The sequence below is a fragment of the Petaurus breviceps genome, unplaced genomic scaffold (genome assembly GCF_028583685.1).
Source record: "Petaurus breviceps papuanus isolate PSGF00001 unplaced genomic scaffold, PetGlider_PUasm1.0 84, whole genome shotgun sequence".
Taxonomy (NCBI): Eukaryota; Metazoa; Chordata; class Mammalia; order Diprotodontia; family Petauridae; genus Petaurus; species Petaurus breviceps.
Window position 1 is genome coordinate 9,354,036 of NW_027186645.1, and position 26,636 is coordinate 9,380,671.

The 26,636-nt window shown below is 35.4% G+C and overlaps 1 protein-coding gene across 2 annotated transcripts in view; it reads right to left on the bottom strand.

Annotated features, from left to right (window-relative positions):
* Nucleotides 1-743: 743 nt before the first annotated feature.
* The window catches only part of TMEM168 (transmembrane protein 168), a 55,009-nt gene continuing 29,116 nt past the window's right edge, over nucleotides 744-26,636 (bottom strand). For both annotated transcript variants that reach the window (XM_069107046.1, XM_069107044.1), the window contains exons 3-5: nucleotides 14,293-14,435; nucleotides 9,164-9,438; nucleotides 744-4,002 (exon numbers count right to left, since the gene is read on the bottom strand). In XM_069107046.1, the coding sequence (XP_068963147.1) occupies nucleotides 3,455-4,002; nucleotides 9,164-9,438; nucleotides 14,293-14,435 (966 nt within the window). In that variant the 3' untranslated portion in view covers nucleotides 744-3,454. The remainder of the gene's footprint in view (nucleotides 4,003-9,163; nucleotides 9,439-14,292; nucleotides 14,436-26,636) is intronic.

Here is a 26,636-nt window from a genome sequence, read left to right on the forward strand (position 1 = left end):
AGTTTGACACTAATAAATGATCGTTATAGATACTGGATTCATTGTCCTTTTATCCACTAATTTTATAATTATGATTTTATTAAATATGGGTACCACAAAATGGCTAGTAGATAATTTCCATGATCTTACCCTGTTACTCTCTGGGAGTATTCAAATGCTGACAAAGTGGAACAAGTGGGGGCACGTGGTAGTGTTAGCAGGGATGTATTTCTGACTGTGTTAGAATTGATACAGGATTTAGATCTGGAAGAGATCTTAGGGGCCATGTAGTTGGAATTCCCATTTTCCACATGAGGAAACTGAGGCTCAGAGAGGTTAAGTTAGGGCTTTGAAGTCACACAGAGATATTAAAGCTCAATTATCCTGACTTAAAGCTGGTGGTCTTTACACCATACCACAGAGAAATTATTTTTTTGGAATACAAAATTTCATTTGTTTCATAAATGTTTATAGTGCCTACTACTTTGTGTAAGACTCTGTATAACTGGGTGACGGGGCTGAAAATATATATAAAACAGTTCATGACCTTGTAGAGTGTACAATCCTATGGCTACAAATAGAGGTGATATTAAAAGTACTGATAGGTCATAATGTGATTCCTTTGAGCCTTTACTAATAAATACAATCAATTACACATTCATATAATGAGCCAATGCAATGGCATGTTTTCAAGACAAGTTTTCTTTTGATATAGTTAATGCTAGCCTGAAGAAATGTAATATAAAACATCACTTCTAAATAAACTCTCAATATGAAAGAATATATATTAAAAGGAAGTATCCAAAACAGCAAATGTATTTTAGAGCAAAAACAAAAAAATCCATTTAATAAATAGATTCCAATAAAGATATTTTACTCAAAACAAAAATCTATCCACTAACACAACATAAAAATTCATTTTTGCTACTAATATAATTTTAAGAAAATGCTGATCATAAAAATGGGCTCTAGAAATAGAAGTTTATCATAGTGTCACATATGTAATAAGAAGAATAACTAAAAAAGCTATTAAAAATGATCCAAGCAATTCAAGGAGGAAGGTTTTTGACTTAAGGGGGGGAAAACACCCAAACGTTTTTTTGAAAAAGTAATTGTACATAAATGATTAAAACATAACTCAAGACTCTACAAATGGGGGACAGAACCCACACTCTATTATTTATCATATATTTACATTGCACATCTTTTAAAAATTGGCTGCAGAATACTTTGATGGTTTTAGAAAGGCACAAACTTTGAGGAAATAAATGAAACCAAATTCACTTTCTATTGAATGAATACATCCAAATTATTTTTTTTTTTGTAGATGTGAAAAATGATTCAATTTCATGGTTCTTACTACAAATAATTCTGGTATGCCCAAAGTAATGATACTGTGGCTAATGAAAGTCATTCCATACACATGTGAAATTCAGTTTCATTACTTTATAGTTATACCATGTAAAATGCCTAATACTAGAAAAACCATTTCATTTTTCCTAAAACTCCCAATCTGGCTGTCATTTAATGGGTCATCTGCAGAGCTCTTTGACATCTAGGATAGCAGCCTCAGAGAAGCTTTCACAAATTCAAAGCTAACTTGGCTCTTTAATATGATCATTTTCATTTTTCCTTTGGTGTTAACAGGTCTCAAAATGCAAATTTTTTTTTTTAGCACATTTATACACAGCTTAAGCCACATTTTTCCTCCCAAAGTTCCTTCTGGGACCCATTTTTCCTCAAAAACAATGCCTGTCCATCAGAAATGGTTAAAAGGGAACATGTATCAAAAATAATTTAAGTTTTGTAGAACTCAACATTTTATTTTTTCAAATTTCTTTTTCATGACTATTTTCTTGATATCATTATATAGATTGAGAAAACAGGCTGTAATTAGTTATATCCCTCTCTAAATTAAAAAAAAAAATTAAATGTGCTAATGAAGCCTCTTCTAGGGAATTTGAAAAAAAGGAGATTTTTAATTTAACTCTTTTGAAGGTATCAGCTTTTAATGCCTACAAAGTTTAAGTTTTTGCTTTTCAGATTACACTAATTCACTAAATTATTAGAAAAATAATTTATGGTTTATATGTCAATATACTTAAAATGCTGGGCAGACTTACTGTTATATATATCAGAATTTGGTAGACTGAAACAATGCACTGTGGACAGTGGGATGCACATATCCATGACGCTTTAGCAATTTATTAATAACTAGATCCTCAATTTTCAGCATGTAGAAAGAGGTAGATGTAAAGGTTTAATTCTCTGGATTGGAAAAATGGCTTAATTCTGAGGAGTTACAGTAACTTAAATCATGTGCTAATAAACCCCCAAATTTAATCCTGTTCATTTCTCAGAGACAGAAATTTAACATTTGAGAAATTATGAGTAAGAGTGGGGAATGAACCCATCCCTCAGGGAATACACTGATCACAGACTACTGTTTAAATATAGAAAACATTGTTATGGTTAAAAAATTTCTTATGTTCTTACATTTTAACAAAATTGTTAATATTAAATATTTTTACATAATGTATCATGTGTATAACAATAAAGAACTTACCAGCCTAAGCTAGACAATGTTAATTTTTTTATTGGGCAAAAAATAACATTTTATGGAAGAACATGAGCACTGACGAGCCAGAATATCCTTTTTTTGCTTAATATATTCTGACTTAAGTTAGACAACTCCTTGAAAGAAAAGACTGAGTTTGTTCGGAAGGTGTATGCATTTGACACTTTCCATCATTAAGAAAATGTTAAATGACCCTGAGATAAGACTATAAAATTGCCCAGTCTTTCGATTCGGGTGTTACCAACAACTCATGCAAAAGTAATTTCTATTTAGCCTGTAGCCTGTTGTTGTACCTACATGGATTACAGCTAATCTAATTTTGGATTCTATGCTGTCTTAATGGTCACAGCAAAGGCAACTCAAGGCACTGGCCTGCATGCTTTGCATATATGTACCTTAAAATTCATTGTAAGATGGATCTTTTCTATTTACAATGCTTCCAATGGTCTCAACTCAGTCTATAATACTATTCAGAGCAAAAGACTTTTTCATAGCCAATTTTTTTTCATAATAGTAACCAAGCAAGTCTGCTTTACATGCTGTAGTTTCTTCCTAGAAAATAAGGCATTTCTGTTCTTCAATGATTATTTCAGAGCAGTCCTGTTTTGTTTTTTTCTAATACATATGAATATGCAACCTTTCTTCAAAGTGCATGGTCATATTTAGTAGATCTTATACATTTACAGAGAATTTTGGTTACAAATGTTATCAAACACACACATTTTAGTTTAAAATAATACAGTTCCCCCTTGCATATACTGCAATTGCTTAAGAAAACAGTGCAACTATAAAGTGGCAAGATATCTTCCACGCACAAAAAATAGCATATAAAAAGTGGCAAGTTAGTCATATTTGATAGTAAAAGATTCTTAGTCATGTTCCATCTTTGGTTCTTAACTATGATTTGACAAGTTTGAAGCCTTGTCCTGTGTCCAGCACAGCAGGAAGAAACCACCTCATTTTTAACCTTTTCAAGCACCTAAAACAAACTTTGCAGATCCAGAAAAGGTTTAGGCCACACAGCCAGTTTGCCAAATGCACCAGAGGGTACGTAATACGAGGGAAATATAACATCCAGTGCTTGGCAACATCACTTCCTGTTGGCAAATGCAGAGTGTAGTCACTCCATCGTTTTGATACACCATACACTGCTTTCACAGCACGCCCCTTTTCAGTCCAGCTGATGTTGCTGTTAGCATTACAGTTGTATTCTACCCAGTCTCTCGTAAAGTCACCAAGCTGTGCAGGGTCAGCTTCTTCAAGGTCCACCACCTTGCTCATCTCGGCTCCCTGCACTGCAATATATTGATCATTAATTTTTCTCACTTCTTTAACCCATGGTATTGAGTTCTCACTATCTAGTACAATAATAAGTCGGGAACAGAAAGAACCATTCTTTTCTCTCCACCATTCCAAAAGTGTGTCGAGCCGTAATGTGTCTCCACCTACAATAAAATGGAGAAAATTCAAGGGTGAGACTGTATCTGGAGATATCTGGATTAAAGAAACTGAAGTTGAGATTTTAGGGAAGGTCTGTGAAGAGATTAATATTTATCAGATCTTCCCTGAGGCAGCTTCATTCCCCTGCACCCACAACATGGGGTAGGCCCAGGCCCCTCTTTCCTTAGGGATCAGACTTCTCTAAAAGGAGACAAATCTGACCCTGGGAGATGGGCTCCAGTTCCCCTACCACAGCTTCCTGGTCACCTAGAGGCATAAAAAGTCCCAGCTGCAATAGCTGAGGTGCCTCTGACTGGGTGGTTTTTGAAGATCATGAAAGTCACAATACTCCTCACCATATTTCCTATGCTGATGACCAGAAGCATTTTCATATGGAGACAATGATGCATGCAGAGAAGCTAAGTAAGTGTCTCTATATGATATGACAGGGCAAAGGAAAAGTCCTTCTGCTAAATGTTCAATGATTTTCAGGTGCTTCATTTCATCCCCAAAAGAACCTGAAGGGGCAAGTTGCCTCCAACAAGGTCACACAATTAGTGGCAAAGCTGGAATTAGATCCTGGTGCTTTTTCAACTATATCATGTTGTTGGTCATTTTATTTAAATTTCAGATTAATAAACTCTAAATTCTTAGAATTAAACATTCAATCTAAAACTAAAGACTTCCTTTACAGGACATTTTAAAAACCAAATTTTAGAACAGTAAAAAAGTTATCCTCTTTGCATTAAAAGTAGATTATGCTGAGACAGTCAAGACACTTGCTTCATAAACTGGAATATAGCTTATTTATTTTAAAAGGTTGATGTTTGTTTATGAGAAAAAGATTATCTTCTTCTTATATTAATAACTAATTTTATATACAGGACCCAAAGATCCTCATGTTTCTCATTCAAAGCCCAGTGTCTCAAGGACATTTCTGACCTTGCCCAAAAATTCACCCCACCCACACTATCTTATCTAGGTGCAATTCTTACCAAAACCCACCACAGTTCAAGAAGGACTGGGTGGAGAATAGATTCTTTTGTATAGATTGCAGGAGGTGCATATGATCTGAGAGTGCTGACAAGACTGAAGTCATGTCCCCCAGACCCTCATTAGAAAAAGCCCACCTCATTATAATATTCATTTTTTTCATTAATTTCATTAATTGCTAACCAATTGTTAACCAATCAGAATTGATTTCTACCCTCTGGGACACCACCTTTTCCAAAGGTATTTAAACATTCAACCATTAAGACTCCATGCTGGATCTTTGGTGGAGAGAGGGAGAGGGAGAGAGTGGGGCAGAGAGAGAGGGAAAGAGAGAGCATTGACCTCTGTTATTTGCTAGTCTAATAAGTTGATTATTAATTACCCAGAAACCATCTCTTGGGATTTTCATTTGCATAATTTAATAAGAAAGATCAATCACTGTACTTAACTAATAAATTACCTTAATCTGTCCTGATTTTTGGTGGGTAAGGACTGAAGGTCTTAATTTTACTACAGGTACTATGAATGATTTTTATTTTAAAAGCTGTTATAGCCCAGAAAAGATAACTACACAAATGTACCAAGAGGACATCTAAAGCAGAGGTATCAAGTACATGGGCAGCCCATAAGCAGCCCTCCTGAGAACTAGATTAAAAATCAGTATGTAGGGGTGGCCAGGTAGCACAGTGAGTAAGAGCACCGGTCCCAGAGTCAGGATGACCTGGGATCAAATCCGGGCTCAGATACTTAGCACCACACCCAGAAATAACTGGTCGTGTAACCTTGAGCAAGTTACTTAACCCCAATTTCTTAAAAAAAAAAAATCAATGTGGTCTACAGGGATCCTTAAGTATAGTTCGATGGCCTCTATTTCTATTTGAGTTGGACACCAATGGTGTAAGGTGTTTAAATTTCAGAGTTTGCTATGTAGTTTCACAATTATCCTTCATTTAACCTGGCATATTAGCACTTTATCTGATACTAAAACTCAGGAAACTACTGGTTTGATTTTTTCTGACTTTTCCATTCTTCCTTCCGGCTAGCTAGGTGCTTGTAGAGCAAAGTCATAAAAATTTATTAATTTAGGGGCAGCTAGTGGTACAGTGAATAGAGTACTGGCCCTGGAATCAGGAGGACCTGAATTCAAATGTGGCCTCAGACCCTTGACACTTTACTAGCTGTGTGACCTTGGGCGAGTCACTTAACCCCAATTGCCTTGCCTTCCCCCCTGCAAAAAAAAAAAAAATTTATTTATCCCACTATGCCAATAGTGCTTACTGTAAGTGGACCCAATACTATTGCTTAGAAATACTTCAATTCAGGACTCAATGATTTTTCAGTATCATCCCCAAAGCAACTATTTCAAATACTTTTCTCTTTCAAGCCCCACCACACCCACCACAACAAATGATCATAGATGATGTACATGCATTTTCAGTGAAAAGGTTGACCCTTTTGCTCTACTCATCTTCCTCTATACTTCAAAACTTTTCAATATCTTTACCTACCCTCTTTTTTCCTTACAGATGAAGTGTCCCTACTCCTTGCCAAAGTGAATTCAATAACTTTTTCCTTCATCCAATTCCTTACCATTTTTTTTGAGGAACTTGTTTGATTGATCAAATGATTCAAATATAAGAAGGTAAATTTGATCTCACAAGTATGAGAAATTTGGTGGGATGAGATCCATGATCAGAATGTATCTCAAGGTAGGTAAGAGAAAATAGGGAGAGAGGAAGATCACATCGTATTTTAAGAAGGTATACACGCCTATGAGAAAATTCAGGTACTAGAGGAGAGATGCACAATGAACAGCATTTCGGTAAAGACTAATGGAGAGAAACAAGAATGACATTGTTATCAGATTTTATTTCAGTCAACCTAGAAAGAGTAATGAGATTGAGTATAGGAAATATTTAAAGCATGGCAGAGAGGTATCGTATAGTAGATGATGAGGGACTTCTGCTGGTGCTTTCCCTCTGCCAAAAGTAGAGCAGTGACATCTTATCTTGGCTTAATTATAACTTATCTTTCAAAAGGCAGAGGACCTAACAGGAAGAAATTCTGTTCTGGGTCTGAGTTCCACTAATAGGAAGGAACTGGCTGCTACTAGAGTGGAGAAGATGGGATCCTTTGGGGAGATGACCACTCCCTCCTAGAGTTTGTGAAACAGAAGGGGAGAGAAGCCACAGGTACTGATACAGCCTAAATTTTCAGAGAAGCAGTGACAGGTGAAATGTGGACTGAAATTCTACAGATGAAGCCAGTCTAAGAGAGATGGGAAACTCGGGAATCAAACTAGGAAGACATGAAAAGAAACTCCTCACCTAAAAATAATGCAGATTATGAAAGGATGCACAGAGAAGAATAGGGAACACGTGGGACAGCACAGGAGGCACAGAGCTAGCTTGGGGTCATAGAGACCTGGGTCTGTGTTTGGCTCTTGACACGAAACTCTCAATAGAAAGAAAATAGAGATGTTTAATTTTTATTATAGCAAAGCTTTTGGTAAAGTATCTCATCCTGTCCTTGTGGAGAAAATGGAGAGATGCAGACTAGGTAATATTAAAAAGAGATTCAGAAATGACTGGATGGCTGGACTCTGAGCGTATGATTCATTATCCACATGACAACTCCCCAGGGAAGTACCTAAGGGATTTCTACTTGGTCCTCTGCTGTTTACCATTTTTGTCAATGACTTGAATCAAGATAATATATGGCATGATTATCAAATCTGCAAATAATAAAGCTGGGAGGGAAAGATAACTTTCTGGATGATCAAGACAGGATCTAAAATAATCCAGACAGGCTAGAAAATTGAGTTGAATTTCATAAGATGAAATTTAACAGGGATAAATGTAAAATTTTACACTTAGGTCCAAGAAATCATAAGTAGAGGATGGGGGAGCTAGACAGCAGTCTAAATGAAAGAAAGCTAGGGATTTGATTATGAGTCAAAAGTATAAGGCTGACTGACTGGATCTTGGGCTATATTAAGAGACACAGTTTTCTTGAATAGGAATATAATAACAGTCCTACTGTATTCTTCTCTGGTCAGACTGTATTTGCTAGTCAGCCAATCAACAAATAGTGCTAGGCACTGTGCTATATGCTGGGGGTACAAAGATACTCGAAAACATACTTGGTCTCTTGCCCTCAGGGAACTCAAATTCCAATATGGAAGAAAACATGCAAACAACTATTTACACCTAAGATACAGAGAGAGTGGATGAAAGAATCTTCAGTATTGTGTTCAATCCTAAGCACAACATGTTAAGAAAAACATTAACAAATTGAAGAATGCATGGAGGAAAGCAGTTAGGAAGGTGATGGATGTGCTGTATGGGGGCTGGTTGAAAAAAACAAGACATTCAGCCTGTAAAAGAGAAGGTTCAGGAAAGACATGTTTGATGTCTTTAAGTATTTCATGTGGAAAAGGGCTTAACCTTTGTTCCTCCTCTGGCCACAGAGGCAGAACTATAAGGAAGAAGGTATTTTTTTCAGCTCTTATTACTTTTCCTGGAATCAACTATCTCAAAATGAATGGGCTGCCTTGGGTGGAAGTTGGTTCCCCCTTACTAAAGGTCTGCAAGCTGTGTTAGGATGCTCCCTTATTGGATATGTTGAGTTGTACTAGATGGCTGCTGAGACTCCTTCCAACTCCAATATTCTGTCACACATTATATATTTTTAAACCTTCCTCCCTTCTATAAAAATACTTAGGACACAACAATTCTAAAAAATCCATCCCATCTAGTTGTGTGTACTAAGTTGTTAATGTCATTCAAAGTACTACTTTTAGAACTCACTGAATTAGGGGAGGCGACCCTGGGTTCTAAAAGGCAATGGCGGTAGAGCAAAAGCTTTGCAAGTTCCAACTGAATTGGAAGGGTTTTGAGTAAAGGTCTGTTCACATCTGTTGTTTGAAGACTAGCCTCACTAAATAAATTGAAAAAGATTAATGATGAGGTTAGGCACAGGTTGATGAATTTTTTGGTCCCAGTCATTCTCAAAAGACCACCTATAATGTTAGAGTTATCCATAGTAAATGGTCCAGAACTCTGGGATTTCACATGACCAAGTATAGGCATGCTTGGTGTCTGGACAATAAGTAAAAGGAACCTACTGGTCTGGATTGATAGAAACATTTCCAACATTTAAAAAGCTTATTACCTGCCAGAGCCCATTCTCCTGTACCATGAGTGTGACCACTATAATACAAAACATAAGTGTCATGTCTGGGTCCATCTGTAGTCCGGAGTTCAAGGAAAGCTTTGAGCTTGGAATGTAGAGTATCTAAAGAAAATCCACTCGTGGAATAGTCACAGCCATATGTTTCAATCATGTGATAAGCAAAAAATCGTTGAATGGCATTGAGCATGCCGGTAGACCTCAAGTTCAGCTCCTGAACATGATCTGGTGGCAGAAGTGTTGGCTGACCATCAGGACTATAAGGAAAAAAAAAAAACAAACAAACAAAAAAAAACCAGAAGGATAAAATAAGTTAGAAGGATCATCTAGGTCACAAGTTCTTAACCATTTTTGTGTCATGGAACCCTTTTGGCAGTCTGGTAAGGTCTATGGGTCATTCTAAGAATAATATTTTTAAATGCATAAAATATCTAGGAAACCAATTATATTGGAATATAGTTATTAAAAAAAAAATAAGCCTAAATTCATGGGCCTCACGGTCACAAGTTTTCCACCCCAGATTTAAGCTAATCACTTCACACAAATGTGTTAACTCTAAAAATATCTCCTTCCTGCCACTCCTAAAACTATGTAAGTATCAGGGTATATATATGAGAATTACAAACAATAACCAAGAGTTTTTTTATATTACCAGTTTAATTCAATATTTTAAAAATGCCATTGTGAAAGACACTAAGGTTATGAAGATGAAATAATGGCAGTCACTGCTTTAAACTTGGGAAATCAAAATATGAGTTCTAAAACGTCTCTAGAAAAACAGACTCTCTAGGAAGAGACACTGCTCTCATTAGCACCTCATTTACAATTGCTGGCCAAAAGAATTCGTTACTATTTCTTAGAAAAAGATTATTTTGATACATATTTTGAGGTAAACTCTATTTTAAAACTGAATGGGGTCAATAAAGAAGATATATGCATTACACGAGTTAAAAATCTCAAAATAAAAATTAATAAACACTTCAATTATCTACTTACTTTTCACATTTAAAACAGGTCCTCATAAAAGTTTATTAACTTTAAACTTAAACTTGGATTAAAGGGAGGTATATGTTTGGAAATGAAGACAATACAAAAGATATTGACCTTTCTTTTAAAAGAACTTTAATTTCAAAGTCAATGAAGAAGCCACATTTCAAAATCTAGAAACAAGTTCAAGAAAATATCACTGTGAAAGAAAAGCCTAACTCAGTGAGCAATAAATGAACCAAAAACAGAGGCATTCTATTCTAATAGATAATAGGTGAATGAGTGATTGATAAAATTAGTGTGCCTGAAGCCCCTAAAGATAAATTATGATTTAGTCAAGAACTCTAAAACTCAATTTAGAAAACCAGTCTTCATAACTGAATAAAAAAGACTACACTATATTAAGATCCCAAAAAATAATGATGAATTTTCTTGAATCTAGAACTCACACTCATGGATTGACAAAAAAAGAAAAATGACAAATGTTGGAGGGGCCATGGGAAAACAGGCACAGTGATGGTAGAGTTGTGAATTGATAATTTCACTCTGGAAATCAATTTGAAACTGATGAAAAAGTTAACAAATCCTCTACTAGGTCAATACCCCTATGAGAAAAATAAAAAGGAAAACGTTCTATATGTTCAAAAATATTTATAGTTAGGCAACTAGCGTTTACTAAGCGCCACTCTAAGTCAGGCATTATGCTAAGCTGCTTTCTTGGTAATAACAAAGAACTAGAAACTAAGTAGGAGTCCAACCTATGGTATGTGAATAGTAGAGTGGAAAAAAACCCAATAGATTTGAAATCTGACAACCTGGATTCAAAACTTAGCTGTGTCATTTGCTATCTGTATGAACTTTCTGGGCCTTTCTGGGTTTCCTCATCTATAAAATGAGGGGCCTGGATTGGATGAATTCTGAGGTTCCTCTGGGCAGTACATGGTTCAGTGGATATAACACTGGGCCTGGAGTCAGAAAGACCTGAGTTCAAATGTGATCTCAGGTAACTTACTAGATGTATGACTGTGGGCAAGTCATTTAACCTCACCTAAAACTGGAGAAGGAAATTGTAAAGCACTGCAGTATCTTCGCTAAAAAAACCCTGAGGACAGTTGGTGCCTGGGATCCTGAAGAGACAAAAACAACTGAACAGTAATGAGGTCCCTCTAAATTTATTATCCTGTGATTTTTATCTTTGTGCTACCTCTTGTATATGCTACCTCTCTATATGTTATCATCATAATATACAGTTCTTTATTACCTCTTTTCTAGACTATTATTATAGGTTCTAGAATAGTCTTCCCACCTAACTCACTCTTCTACTGAATGCATCCTTCCTATCACTGCTAGATTATGCATAAATCTGATCTTGTCACTCTTCTGCTTAAAACTGCTCAGGGGCTTCAAATTTGTCTTCTACAATTAAATGTCATTCTCCCCTTCCAGGCTTAATTCATTTTACTCTCCACCATGTAAGCACTGTACATTGAAGTCAAACTAGGCAATTTGCCATTACCTATACAGGTACCACAATTTTCCGACTTTTTCATTTTAGCTCACACTGCTTAGATTATCCTTCTACTCCTCCTGACCTCTACCAATTGAAATCTCATTCAATCTTTATTGCCTAGCTCAAATGCCTTCTTGTCCATGGAGGTTTCAATCAGTAATGACCTTTTCTATTCCATGGACTTCAAATAACACACTGTACCTCTCTTAAGTACTTATATATTATCTTAGTCTTCTATTTTAACAGCCCTGGACTCAACCTAAGAACCTTGGAAATACCAATGCTTCCGGCCCAGTGCCCTCAAATATTCTGGGAAGCAATTCCTGTGGAAATGTAGTCCTAAGAATTGCTTCTGCAGCTGCTACAGCTGCTGAAAACACAGAAAAGAAAATTCTTCCCACCAAGGTCCTTGGTTAAATGGCTTATCATCAGAAAGGGATATGATTTTATCAGTGGAAATGTTGAAGAAAAAACATTTATATCTACTTTGCCACTACACCATAAGGACCATGGACTTTTTCCATCTGACTTGCAGCTGAGACTTTCCATTATGTGCTGTTTCTCCCATTAGAACATGAGTTCCTTGACAGCAGGGGCTGTCTTACTTTTTTATTTTTGTCCAGAACTTAGCAGAGTTCTTTGCATATGGTACTTTGTTCTTAAGAAGGTTTATTCATTATTTTTATAATTATTACAATTTTCTATTAGATTATAAACTCTTTGAACAACGCATTTAATAAATAGTGGCCATGGAAAAATCACTAGATATGAAATCAAGGAACCTCAGTTGTCTCATCTGTAAAATGAGAAGGTTGGACTGAAGGATCTCAGAAATCCCTTCCAGCTCTAAGACTACAATCCCATGAAATGAAAATGGCTGTAAACTATGTCCCATGCCATTAGAACTTTAGTATGAATTGGTTTTGTTGGTTTTTTTTTGGGCGGGGGGGAATGGGGGAGAATCCGCCACTTGTTATTGAAAGATTACAGACTGTTTCTATTATTCCTAACTCAAAATACTCCTGTGAGGTTCAAATGAGATAAAGTATATAAAGTGCTTTAAAAAACATTTTTAAGGGGCAGCTAGGTGGCACAGTGAGTAGAGCACCGGCCCCAGAGTCAGAAGGACCTGAGTTCGGATCCAGCCTCAGACACTTAGTGTGCGCGCGCACACACACACACACACACACACACACACACATACATACAAACAAACTAGCTGTGTGACCCTGGGCAAGTTACTTAACCCCAACTGCCCTCCAAAAAGCAAAACAAACAAAAAACATTTTTAAGTACTATAAAATATCCATTATTATTATACCTCAAGTTATTTAAGTCTAAAGCTAAATAAAAGCTATATGATGATCCTTTGCATCCCCCTGTCTCAAAAATATAGTTCTTAGTTAATAGGTGAATCTTCTCATTTCCTTAAAAGAAAAATAAATATAAAATTGCTTAGCTAAAATATCTAAAATACTCCATTGCTAGAGCAGCAGCAATATGAACTGCAACTATAACAGAAAATTCTATAATGTGCAAACTAACATTTCCATACAAATTTTATTTCTTCACTGTTATAATTTCCTTTCTGAATGGTTAAAAAAATTCCATCACTTGTTATAGGGTATACCTTTCGAACCTTTTACCTCAAAATATGAACCTGTGCACTTTAAAAAACTTTTCTTTAAAAAAGAGACAATAAGGCTTTTTGAAAGCTAAGTTGTTATAAAGGATTAAAATAATTTAGTTTTAAAAGGGTGTCTCTTATCCCTTTAAGTGAAAAAAGACATAAGTTCTGCAGTTAGAACTTCTTTGTGACAAAAAAATTATTTTCCTCTCAATAAAGAAACTTGCAATATGTAAGCAAAATCAAGATATGACAAATAGAATACATTAAAATCAGTTCTTTGGGGTTAAAACAAACAAACCAAACCTACATCACAACAGCTTCGGAGTAAACCAGGGGTGGGGAACCTGTGGCCTTCTAGGTCCTCAGATTTGGTTTTTTGATTGAGTCCTGGTTTTATAAAACAAATCCTTTTATTAAGAGATTTGTTCTTTGAAGTTTGGATTTAGTCAAAGGGCCACACTTGAGGTCCTAGAGGGCCACATGTGGCCTCAAGGCTGCAGGTTCCCCACCCCAGGAATAAACCATCAACATCATGGATAACTAATTAATACTATAGCCATTTAAATAAGAAATTCCTTTAGAATAAACTCTTAAAGGAATTATTAAACTTTTCTACTTTGGCCGCCAAAATATTTAAATAAATTACAGGTTCTTAATCTGGGGTCTAGGAATGTTAAAGACATTTTTGATACCTCTATTTCAACATAATTGTATTTACTTTATACACTTAAAAACATAATTTTGAGAAGTTCATTAGCTTCATCAAATGACAAATGGGTCCATGACAAAACAAAAGGTTAAGAACTCCTGAAATAATTTAAAATGTTTTGAATGTTATGCTTACTTAGAGCAAGATTTTTTGTAAATTTTTTATGATGAGAGTAAAAATGCAATGCTTATATTTTTAAGTGTTATGTTTCTATTTTTAAAAAAATGTTAATAAGTGGTCATAAATATTCTGATGACTTTCCTGGATCACTGTACCTGCAGAAGTTGGTGGGAATCACAACAGCATATCCAACACATGTTCCTCCTAAACAATTACCCAGTTCATGGAAGAGCCCATGAGCCATGGATTCCAATGGTAAAACAATAAGAAACATGCTCAAGAAGATTCCATTTGTTGGCTAGAAGAAACAAACAAAAAGGCCATTTATCAAATGTGTTTGTTTTAACATTTCAATTAACCTATCCTATACCTGCAAACAAATAAACCCAAATGCCTCTCAAAACTTTTCAACCTAGACCCTTCATTTAAATTCTAGCTCTACTAGCTCCAAGTCCCTTTAACTCACCTGGCCTCAGTTTTCTCATTTGTAAAATTAGAGTTGGACCAGAAACTTTATAATGTCTTCATAAGGATATAAATCCTATGCTGCTAAAACACAGGGTGAGAAAAAATTATCCTGTCATATGACTGGCAGATCTTGACCCAACCTGCCCAGACACAATTATTATTTTGTCTACAAAATAGAGGAGAGTGGATAGCCTCTAAGTCTTTTCTAAATCTATATCAATTATCAATAATCTATGAATCTCCTGACAGTAAATGTTCACTGTGGATGTTACTGATAACACAACCAAGGTTCCTTGATTTCAAATCTAGTGCTTTTTCTATTGCCATTGTTTATTAATTAAATATCCACACATACCTTGATAATTATAGTCTTGATGGAAGCAATTAGGTTCTCTAAAAAAGTATTCCTCTTATAGAAAATTAAGAATTTTATGTGAAATTTCTAAATTCCTATTACTAAAGGAAAATCATATGAAATTTTAGCTGCTGTAGCATACAAAATATATACAACACTCTTCAATGTATTTTTTTTTAAACCAATTGGGGTTAAGTAACTTGCTCAAGGTTACATGGCCAGTTATTTTGTATGGGTGCTAAGTATCTGAGGCCAGAACCAATCCCAGGTCTCCCGACTCCAGGGCAGGTGCTCTTACTCACTGTGCCACCTGGCCGCCCCTCTTCAATGTATTTTCAAAAAGATTATTTACACATTAAAGGCATGTATAGCTAGAGGAAGGAAACAATTATAATTTTAGAAAATCACTGAATAGTAATCCTAAATATCAGATTAATCTTAGACATGGGAAACTAGGGGAAGAATTCCTGAATTGCAGTCTTTTTTTATTTCAAGTTACTAATTTTTTTTTATTCAAGGGGTTAATGTAAATATTTCCTTTTTAAATGTTGTAAAGTCTGAACAGTCTCTTAATCAAGGATACTGGAATTCACTTTGACATTAACTTAATCTTCTTTTTGACATTTTTTTCCTTTATTTTTTTGCCCCACTGCTGAGATTTGTCTTAGACTTATCCTCAACTCTTCTTCCGTCACATCCCCATCCCTATGTGCAATCATAAAGTCTTTGTCTTCTCTACTTCTTGTCAACCTGGGAGAAACTCAGACCAACTAGATAATCAGTAAATAAAGTGAGGCATTTACTCAAGGTCAAAAACCTGCAATTTAGGACAATACACTGCTTTATTCAGACAGGGATGTTCAGGGGAAGGGGGAAAAGGGCATATTAACAAGGCATCGTCATGGGCAGTAGCAGGAGGGCACCAAGACTGGATACACAGAACAGCCAAGCTACAGTAGGGGAATCTCAGGTTAGCTTTGCCAGGTGTTTGAGAAACAAGGACAGTGGGAAACTACTGAGTATGTGTGGGTTTTCTGGAGGGCAGTCAGAAAATGCTGGTCATAGCAAGGTCAGAGCCCCAGAATTTCCCCAGAGTCTGACACTGCAACACCTCACCTATTTAAGTCCTCTACCCCTAGCTCCACCACCACTCTAATTCAGGTCCTGATAACCTCTAATCTGGACCTTTGCAATAGCTTCTCCCCTTTCTAATCCATTCACTCCACCTGCTAACTTTTTTCCCCTAAACCACTGATCACATCACTACTCATGCAGAAATCTTAAGTGGCTCCCTGTTGCCTCTAGGATAAAATGCGAACTTCTCAGCTTGGACTTTAAGGCTCTCACTAATATGGGTCCCATATACTCTCCCTCCCAGTCAAACTGGATTACCAGCTGTTCTCTCCACAACATTCCACAGCTTATTCCTGTGCCTTTGCATAGACCATATTACCCATGTAGAGAATATACTCCTCACTTTCCCTTCTCAGAATTCCTATATTCCTTCAAAGCACAGCTTAGGAACTACCTCCCACAAATCATTCCCTTGTTTATTCCCTTTTTCCTCTACATCTTGTGAATGTTCTTTTTTCTTTTAAATTATTTTGTATTACTTGCTTTGCAGTAACAGCTTTCGTGTAGATGCAGTACCTCCAGTAAAATGTGCTCCTTAAGGACAGGAGCTGTTTTTGTTTTTATCTATGCATCCCTAGCCTTAATAAATTTTTGTTTGTTAAAATGAACAGAAATGATGAAAGGTCTTGATAGGGTAAGCTGCTCATAATATAAAGGACGTATTGAGCATACATTAATAATGGTGACTTGTAGAATATTAAACACTTGTGTAAATAAAAACCCTAAACTATTACTGTGTTTTTAAAATTTTTTTTTCTAAAATAAACTGTCAATCACTTCCACCATACAGGCTTTACTACACAATCTGTGTAACTGCTATTTGCATTCCTTGTTGCTCTTTTTGAGAAACGGAATACCATCAAAAATCCCTCATTTTTCCATTTTGTTTGTTTTCTCTTTCATTAAGACTATAACTTTCCTGTCTTACAGGCTTATTTTCCACAGAAAATATTATTACTATTAATGTTTCTATTTCATAGGAAAGACTTAACTACCCTACTCCAAGATTCCCTAATACATAACTTTATTTTAAAAATACATTAAAAAATCTTTAAAAGTATATGCATGCAACACTTTTACTTTCCTAATCCTAACAAATACATATGTAATAACAACACAGTTAGTACTGTGTAATGTAACTGCTTTAATTAACAAAATATATTACATATATATGGATATACATGTATACAAAATGAAATTGGGGGTAAATACAGGTTTTGCAGTTCAAAAATATAAAGTCATTCATAATATACCTGTGAAATACAGAAAAGTTCAAACTGTTAGCTGATTTTGTAGGTCACTCAAATGGGATGGCTAAATAATTTAAAATTCCAATTTAAGTGTTAACTGATCAAGGTGTATAATAATAACATCCAGTAGTAGTGAATGCAACAATATATCCCACAGCAATAATGAATAAAATATAAGATTTTCAGGAGTTTATTGTTCACAATTTTAGACACCTGCATGCACTACTTTTATTACTAATGAAACATCTGCTTTTAACAGCCTTAAAATAGAAACTTAATGCAGAGTTTCCACTGTCTTAATGTTTTATTGTACTTTTGCAAAGCTACCTTTGAACCTTCAACACTTTTAAAGATAAACACTATCTTTAAAAGTGTTGAAGGTTCAAAGGTAGCTTTGCAAAAGTACAATAAAACATTAAGACAAGGTATTAAAAAATAATACATATCATATCAGATTTTTTTACAAAGTGAGAAAATGACAGTGCTCTAGAAAAATGAAAAAAAAAATCTGCCTAACAGGAGGTTTTTTATGAAAGGATGAAATATAAGTTTACCGGTTCTGAAAAATCACTTGCCACATCTGAAGCATATTTTTTAAAAACAACTGAAAATAGGCCCAAAACTGTAAGTGATTACTTCAGATTATTTCTGAGTTAGTAAACCAGAAATGCTACCATGAATTCTATTAAAATAAAACAAGCCAAAGAGAGGATAGCTTGGCACTACCTAATATTCAAAGACCTGATGGTCATATCCTTAATTGAACAGATGGCAAACACATCTAGGAGGAGCCAACATGGATTAAGGTTATTTCATCTGCTTATTCATTTTCAGAAAGTCTGAATATTACTGGTATGTAAAGCTCTGAACTACAGCCTCTGCCTAGAATTCATCTGTGACTTTAATATGCCCATTCTATTTTAAGTAACTACTCTATTGTCACAGATGAGACAGAGAGCCTGGATGATAAAGATGAAAAGAATTATCTCTGGATGTTTTCTCTGGAATTAGCCTTCCATTTTAGTCAGTCCACTATAAATCTTTAGAACATGTCTGAGTTTCAGGGAGTGGCACATAATGAGTGAAAGAGTAGATAATGAGCTATCTTACATCTGTAAGTAATGACCTTTGTCCAAATATGGGCAATATATGTTAGTACTTTATTTAGAATTTCTTCTTAAAGAAGATTACTATATTTAATTTGTAGCATAAATCCCTATACAAGCATGCAGAAATGGTTAGCAGGTTTCTTATAAGTCAAACTGATAACCGGAAGAATTGCTAATTTAGGGTCTACAAAATGAATCATCAAAAGACTCTGAAAATAAACTGAATTCAAGAATGGTAGAGCTGAAAAAGGCCTTAAAAGTTCAGTCTCCTTTATGCTTGATGAATCCTCTCTATCATATTCCTGACAAATAGCTATCCAAGCTTAGTCTAAAAACCTCCAGCAACAATACTTTCTAAATTCATTTACAAATTTTAGGCTTATGCCAATTAAGCTACAAAGGAGGTCCTTTTAAAAGCTAGCTAAAATAATAAAAAAAAGTTCATTTGGAGGAAAAATATCTAGAATAGAATCTCAAAGGAAATATGGGGGGAAAGTATGAGATGGAATATAGCATTTAGATACCTCAAATTATATTACGCAGGAGTGATTAAAACTACTTGGTACTGGTTAAAAAAAAACAGACAAGTAGACTAGTGAACAGACCAATAAGCAAGAATCAGAAAGAGATAAACTGTCTGATAAACCTTAAAGCACAAATTACTTAGGGAAGGGCTCCCTATTTAACAAGAACTGCTGGGAAAACTGGAAACAGCTAAAGCATATATCACAACAAGCTCAAAATGCATACAAGATACATATACCAAAATATTTATAGCAGTACCTTCTATAGTAACAGACCTTTAACAAAAATTAAATAAAAAATCTGAAAAATATCAAACTGGTTCATGACTATAATTAAATATTGCTGCACCAATTTGAAAAAAAAGGGATAATATGAAGAATTCAGAAAAGCACAGGAAGAGTGATAAAGTGAGGTAAGCAGAACCAGGAAAACAGTATCAACAATGCCTACAACAATGGACAATGTAAACAGGACAACATAAAAGGGAGTTTTCCTGAAAGAAAAGCTGAGTAAATCAGTCTCTGAAGTCTTTACAGCAGATGTGAGGGCCTTTAGATATGGAATAGCATGCATACTTCCAAAATGGTTTATACGTTTCATTAGTTCTGCTGAACAACTTTATTTCGTCTATCTTGAAAACATCAAGAGACAGGGTATCACTTATAAACACAACCCACTTAATTTCTAGCTAGCTTTAACTTGCTAATAAGTTCTCTGTTAAACACCTTTACTCTTTCAAATTATCCCTAGTTTTGATGACTGGGCGCAACCAGAACAAGTCTTTTTCTTTCTACATGACAATCCTTCAAATATTAGAAAATTTATAATAATATTCCCTCTAAGTTCAAGTTTTTAAGAAAATATATTCCAAACTATATTACCAAGTATACCCTAAGAAAGGCTATCTTCTCACTAATATCTCACAACCAGAGCATGACATTTCTCCGGCAAATTCAACTCTTTGACAAGGATTAAATTTCTTATTTTGAGAGTACTTGTTAACTCACAGATGTCCCTTTGTTCTAAAACTGAGGATGGTCCTAGACAAGGTGTGAACTTATTTGGATTTAGGAATTTGGCATCTTTGTTCAAGATAAAGTAAATGGAGCAGAAGCTCTTCCCAGGGAACACCTGGGTAAATTATATATATATGAAGATATTTCCATTTTATCACCTCCAGAAACCCAAGATTCTGAAAGATGAAGTCAACTCAGAAAATCATCATGCTCTGCCCAGGTAACCTCCCCACTCCTACTCCCCACCCCCAACTTTTCAGCTTCTTTTTATGTGTTCTCTCCCTGTTCAGACTGTGAGCTCCTTGAGGGCAAAGACTGTCTCATGCCTTCCTTGCTATCCCTACAGCTTAGCACAGTGCCTGGTACATATTAAGTGTTTAATAAATAATTATTGACTCTCTGTGCATAACCTTCAACCTAGTGATACTACTACTACTACTACTACTACCAGTTTTATATCCCAAGGAGATCAAAGAAATAAGTACAATACTTTAAAATATTTATAGTAAAGAGCTGGAAACAAAGTGGATGCCCATTAATTAAGGAATGGCTAAGCAAATTATGTATATTAATGTAATGGACAGTTACAGAACAATAAGAAATGATGAAAGAGACAAAATTCCAAAATTCGGAGAAAACTGAGAGGACTTACATGAACTGATGCATAGTTAAGTGATTAGAACCATGAAAATAATTTACATGACAACATTTTAAAGGAAAAGTTAAATAAAATTAAGAAGCTACTTAAGTACCATAATCAACACTATGTCCAATTATGATTATAGAAAACTGATGATGAATCACACTTACTACCTCTTCATCTGAGAAGTGATGAACTAGAGATGCATGAGACAGTTTCAGGTATGGCCAATAGGAGGATTTGTTTTGCATAACTATACTTATTTGTTATAAGAAGAGCTGGGGTGGGGGAAGGGCTAAGTTTGGGCAACTGAGAATAGTGACAGTGAAAAAGGAAAAAAAAGTGTAAAGGAATCATTAAAAATACACTTTAATTGCACAAGAAAGTTCAGAAGGGGATATAGACAAGCAAGGCAATATTGGAACTCCCATATTAAACATGAAATATATATAAAAAAGAATAAGGCCCAGGGTCTTCCCTTTTCTTGAATAAAGGAAATTTTAAGGAAGTCTGTACATTTTAAAGAGTTTTCTTAATTCAAAAATTGTTCAAAAAAAAAAAAGAAAGCCTTACTATTGTTTCTGAATAAAGGTTCTGGTTTTGGGTTTTTTTTTTAGGAGGTTGGGGTAATAACTCACATTTATGTTGTACATTAAAATTTACAAAGTGCTGTCCTCACAATAATTGTGTTAGGTATTGTAGTGGGTCAGGTTATACCATATGACACATCACAAATCTGCATGGCCTCAGAAGGGAGAACAGTAATTTTGAAAAACAAAGGTAATCCTGTAGTAGTCTAGGTACTAGGAACCCTGAAATGCAAGGGTATAGGACATGGGTCTGCCTTAAAGGAATTCAACTGAGCAAGCCTACCAGTCAGTTTATTTATAATGTTAATGCAAGCTGGACAGACTCCTAGATAGACTGATTATTTTATAGGGAAAAAGATTGTGGGAAGATTTGGATGGGATTAAGGAGTGGGAAGTAGCCCAGGGTGGTCTGTAGGTAACAGAGAATGGAGGGTTGGTTGTACTGGGTTGGGGCCCACAAAGAAAGAACAGTTGAAAGGATTATACTGGGATGAGCCTGATGCCTCAGGCAAATGCCAGGGATCTTGGTGCAGGGGGCTGAGTTCCTGAAATTCAAGAGAAAGTTAAAGGAGGGGGAGGTTTAGATCCCATACCCTATCATTCCTTTTTGACTAATGTTAGAATGGTTGCCTGCTAGAGAAACAGGTTGTCTTATCACAGCTACTCCACCAAAATCCTTAAGTTTAAACCACACCAACTGTGGATCAAGAAATTCAAAGAGAAACTCTAGTAAGTGACATCTTCAACTCAAGAACTGGAGAAAAAATAGCCAGACACCAATGGGCAATAGAAAAGAGGCCTCCTCAAGCAAAGTGAATACCAACATGACCAGATATGAGATATGCATGTAGCTCATGAAACTATGTGCCTGAGAACAGTAAGTGTGGTGTACTCTCTTAAAAAGAGCTGAAGGTAGACAACCCCAAGAAGTGCACAACATGATTCTAACCAATATCATATCTAAGAGATCAAGGCAGGATAGACCAGCCCGGGGCTCTCAGGTCCATAATACTCATCTTACTAATCTTCATTATACTAATCATCATAATTCATCATACTAATCTTCAGCTGCCAGAGAGGGTGAACTTTATGAACTTTAAAGATCCAAGGGAATAATCCCAGGATGCATAAGTCAGTAAAAGAATCCAGAAAACTGAGTAGGAGACCAAGCAGCACCAAAAAGACCACTCAAGACTGAAGCATGGGGCAGTCTGGCCCTAGCACAAAGACCTAATTCAAGAATTAAAACTGTAGAGATCGGAGCAGCTAGGTGGTGCAGTTAATAGAGCACCAGCCCTGAAATCAGGAGGATCTGAGTTCAAATCCAACCTCAGACACTTAACACTAGCTGTGTGACCGTGGGCAAGTCACTTAACTCCAATTGTCCTGTCTTCCCCCCTCCAAAAGGACCAAAAAAGAAGACAAAAAAAAAAAAAAAACTGTAGCGATGAGTAAATAAAAGAAAACATCAATTAATATAAAAAAATTATAGCAAGTTTAACTCAATGCATGTGAGACCCAACAGAAAAAAAATGGAATTTGCTTAAGAACTACATGAGTACCCTAAAGAAATAAAATATAACATAAAAAATTGAAGAAAATGTAAGATCTAATATAAAAAAAAAATGACCTGGAAATTAGGTCAAGGAGAGATAATTTAAGAATCACTGGATCCTTTGAAAACCATGAAAAAAAAAGCTTTAACACTACATTTCAAAATATTATAAGCATAAACTGCCTAGATCTATTTGAACCAGAAGTCAGGACATAAGGAATCTACCTGTCATCTCTTAAAAGAAACCCCCAAAAGACAAGTCCTAGGAATGTTATAGCCAAAATCTAAAGATCTTTCATGTCACAGAAAAACTACTATAAGTGTCCAAACTTCTTACTTTCTGTGTCATGTGCTAGCTGGCAGATTCTGTTGTTAGAAAAAGAGAGTAACTGCCAAGAAACAGAAGAACTATGTGAACACAATTAACCAATACTTTTCACACAAAGGCAAATCTAAACAACTGCAGAAATATTGATGGCTGATGAGTAGGTCAAGTCAATATAATAAAAATGACAATACTACCTAAATTAGTTTACTTATTCAATGCCCTGCTAATCAAATTACCAAAGAACTACTTTATAGAGCTACAAGAAATAATAAAAAAGTATCAAAAGAATAAAGGGAAAAAAAGAAGACTAGCAGTACCACATCTTAAACTATACTACAAAATTATAATCAAAATAATTTGGTTATTGCTGTTCAGTTGTTTTCAGTCACGTCTGACTCTTCATGACCTTTTCTTGGCAAAGATACAGGAGTGCTTTGCCATTCCCTTTTCCAGCTCATTTTACAGATGAGGAAAGCAAGGCAAACAGGGTAAAGTGTCTTGCTGGGGTTATATATCTAGTTAAGCATCTGAGGCCAGAATCGAATTCATGAAAACGAGTCTTCTGACTCAAGGCCTAGTGCTCTACCCACCGCACCACAAAGCCCTCCCAAACAATCCGGTACTAGATAAGAAATAGAATCGTTGATCAATGACAAGAATTAGGTAAACAATATACAAAAGCAAATGAACACAGTAACCTAATGTTTGATAAACCGCAAGACCTCAGTTACTGGGTTAAAAACTCACTATTGGACAAAAATTGTAAAGTCTGGCAGAAACTGGGTATAAATGAACAACTCACACAATATACCAAGAAGACCTCAAAATGTGTAAATGATATACACATAAAAAGTGATGTCATAAGCAAAATAGTGGAGCATGGAAGAAATCACCTGCTAAATTTTTGGATAAAGAGTTCAGGACCAAACAAGAGTCGGAGAGGTTCATGGTAGGTAAAATGGGTAATTGTGATAAAGCTGAAAAGCTTTTGCACAAACAAAACTAATGTATCTAAAATTAGGAGGAAACCAGGAAACAGTGGGTGGGGGAGAAATCTTTGCAGCAAGTTTCTCTGATAATGATCATATTTCTCAATTATATAGGGACTGAGTACTAACAATTAGAAAAATGCAAATTAAAGCAACTTTGAGGTAGCAACTTACACCCATCTGATTGGCTAAGATGACAGAAAAGGAAAATGACAAACAATGGAGGGGATATGGGAAAATAGGTATACTATTGCACTAGTGGTGGACTTAGTTCAACCATTCTTAAAAGCAACTTGGAAAAATGCTCCAAAAGCTATTAAACTATGCATATCCTTTGACCAAGAAATAGCCCTACTAAGGTGTATACCCCAAAGAGAGCAAAGAAAAAGGGAAAGGGTTTATATGTAGATAAGTCATAGCAGCAATTTTTGTGGTAGCCAAGAACTGGAAACTAAATTCCCCATCAACTGGGGACTTACTGAACAAGCTATGGTATGAGTGTGATGAAATATTATGCTGTAAGAAATTATTTCAGAAAGACCTGGGAAGACTTATATGAACTGATGCAGAGTGAACTGAGTAGATCCAGGGGAACAATTTATACAATAACAGAAAATTTATAAAGAAGACCTACTATGAAAGACAATAACTGACTAATACAATGACCTACCAAAATTCCAAAGGACTCGTGATAAAAAATGCTGTCTACTTCCAGGTGGAGAACTGAGAGCTTCAGCTGGGAAGACTGAGGCATATATTCTTCCCCCCCCCCCTCCTTTTTTTTCCTGGAACACAGTTAAATCAGAAACTTGTTTCACATGACTTCATATTCATGATGAGTTTTGTATTTCTTGCCTTTTCAAAGGGTGGAGGAAAAAGGAGTGGAAGAGAATGTGGAAGTGAGAATAAAATAAAGCTGAATTAAAAAATAAAAAAGAAAAAGGGAGTAAACTCTGTTTGGGGGTTGTAGAATACTTTTTTGCTTTCTCTGGGTAACTGAGGCAAGTACTAGAAGTAATAGGGTTTCTTCAGGGTGGCTCAAGTGGGTTGCTACAAAAAAACCAGCATTAAGCCTGCAGAGAAGGTCAGTGAGTGTATCTGACAATATAAGAACTATTAAGTATTACCTAAGACATTTCTGGAATCTGTTGTCTAGACATCACATTTCTTACGTCCCTATTGTCTAGACTTAAGAAACAGCAATGGGAAATTAAGTGTTTTCTTGCATCTTTGGCCAAAATGTTTTCCTTTCTACTTTTCTGTGCACCAGCTCTCAATACCTCAGAAATGCCTGCATTTCTACAATAAAACCATATAAAAATTCTATAATATAAGGTTTTCTAATTGACGATTTTAAAAAGAAACCATAAAATAAGGGGAAAAGCAGTGTAGTCAATGAACACTGACTAAACTGCAGGAAACAACAGCTGTAATGGAATATTTTAAATTTAAAATGAGGTTCTAAGGGAAACACAACAGAAGTTAATAGGAAAGCTTCAGCTTTTTAATGTAAATTACTTGGAAAGATACTACAGTATACATTTTGAAAACATTACTAAGCTAAACAGACAACAACAACTATTCACAGGAAAAGACATTTAGAACAAAGGGGGACTCAGTCCAGTAATAGAAAAGGGAGCTAGGAGTTCTAATAGTACTCTGGGACTAAAAGCAGGTCAACATTACTGTGCTTTTTAATTTTTGCTTTTTGGAGGGTAGCTGAGGTTAAGTGACTTGCCCAAAGTCACAGGGCTAGTAAGTGTGTTAAGTGTCTGAGGCCATATTTGAACTCAGGTCCTCCTGACTCCAGGACCAGTGATATATTCACTGCGCCACCTAGCCACCCCTACTGTGCTTTTCTAGTTAAAAAGTAAGACTATTTACCAACTATGTCTTAAGAGTAATACAAAGAAAAACTAATATAAAACTTTATACGAATTTAGCCTTCTCTAAATAGGCCAAATAGAGACATGAAATGCCACATATTCCACTGGTTATACAGATTCTCTCAAGTTTCTTACTAGCTCTTTAATATAAGTTTACAACATTCATTTAATACTTTTTTAGTAGACTTGTCTGATATTCAGTTATTCTTCTAGATCATTCTCAATACCTAATACATTTCTTCTCATTTAAAATTTTCTTTAAATCTCACATTCTCTAGAAAGTTATTTATAATCAAATCTTATTTCTCACTATTTCTACCTTTAAAGCAGCTAGGTGGCTTCATGATTAAGAAGGCCAGGTCTATAGTCAGGAAAGGCCAGTAAAAATCCAGTCCCAGAAACTTACTGTGTAACCCTGGGCAAGTAACTTAACCTCTGCATAGGTTTCCTCATCTATAAAACAGGTTTAGTAATAGCACATACCTCCCAGGGTTGTTGTTTAGTTCAAATGAAATATGTGTGAAGCACTCACTACATTGCCAGGCACTTAAACATTAGCTACTATTATTAAAAATCATTTTAGGCCTTTCTTCCTTTAGGATTCCAGTTCTATGGTGATAAAGGAGACCTATTACCTAAAATTTAATTAGTACA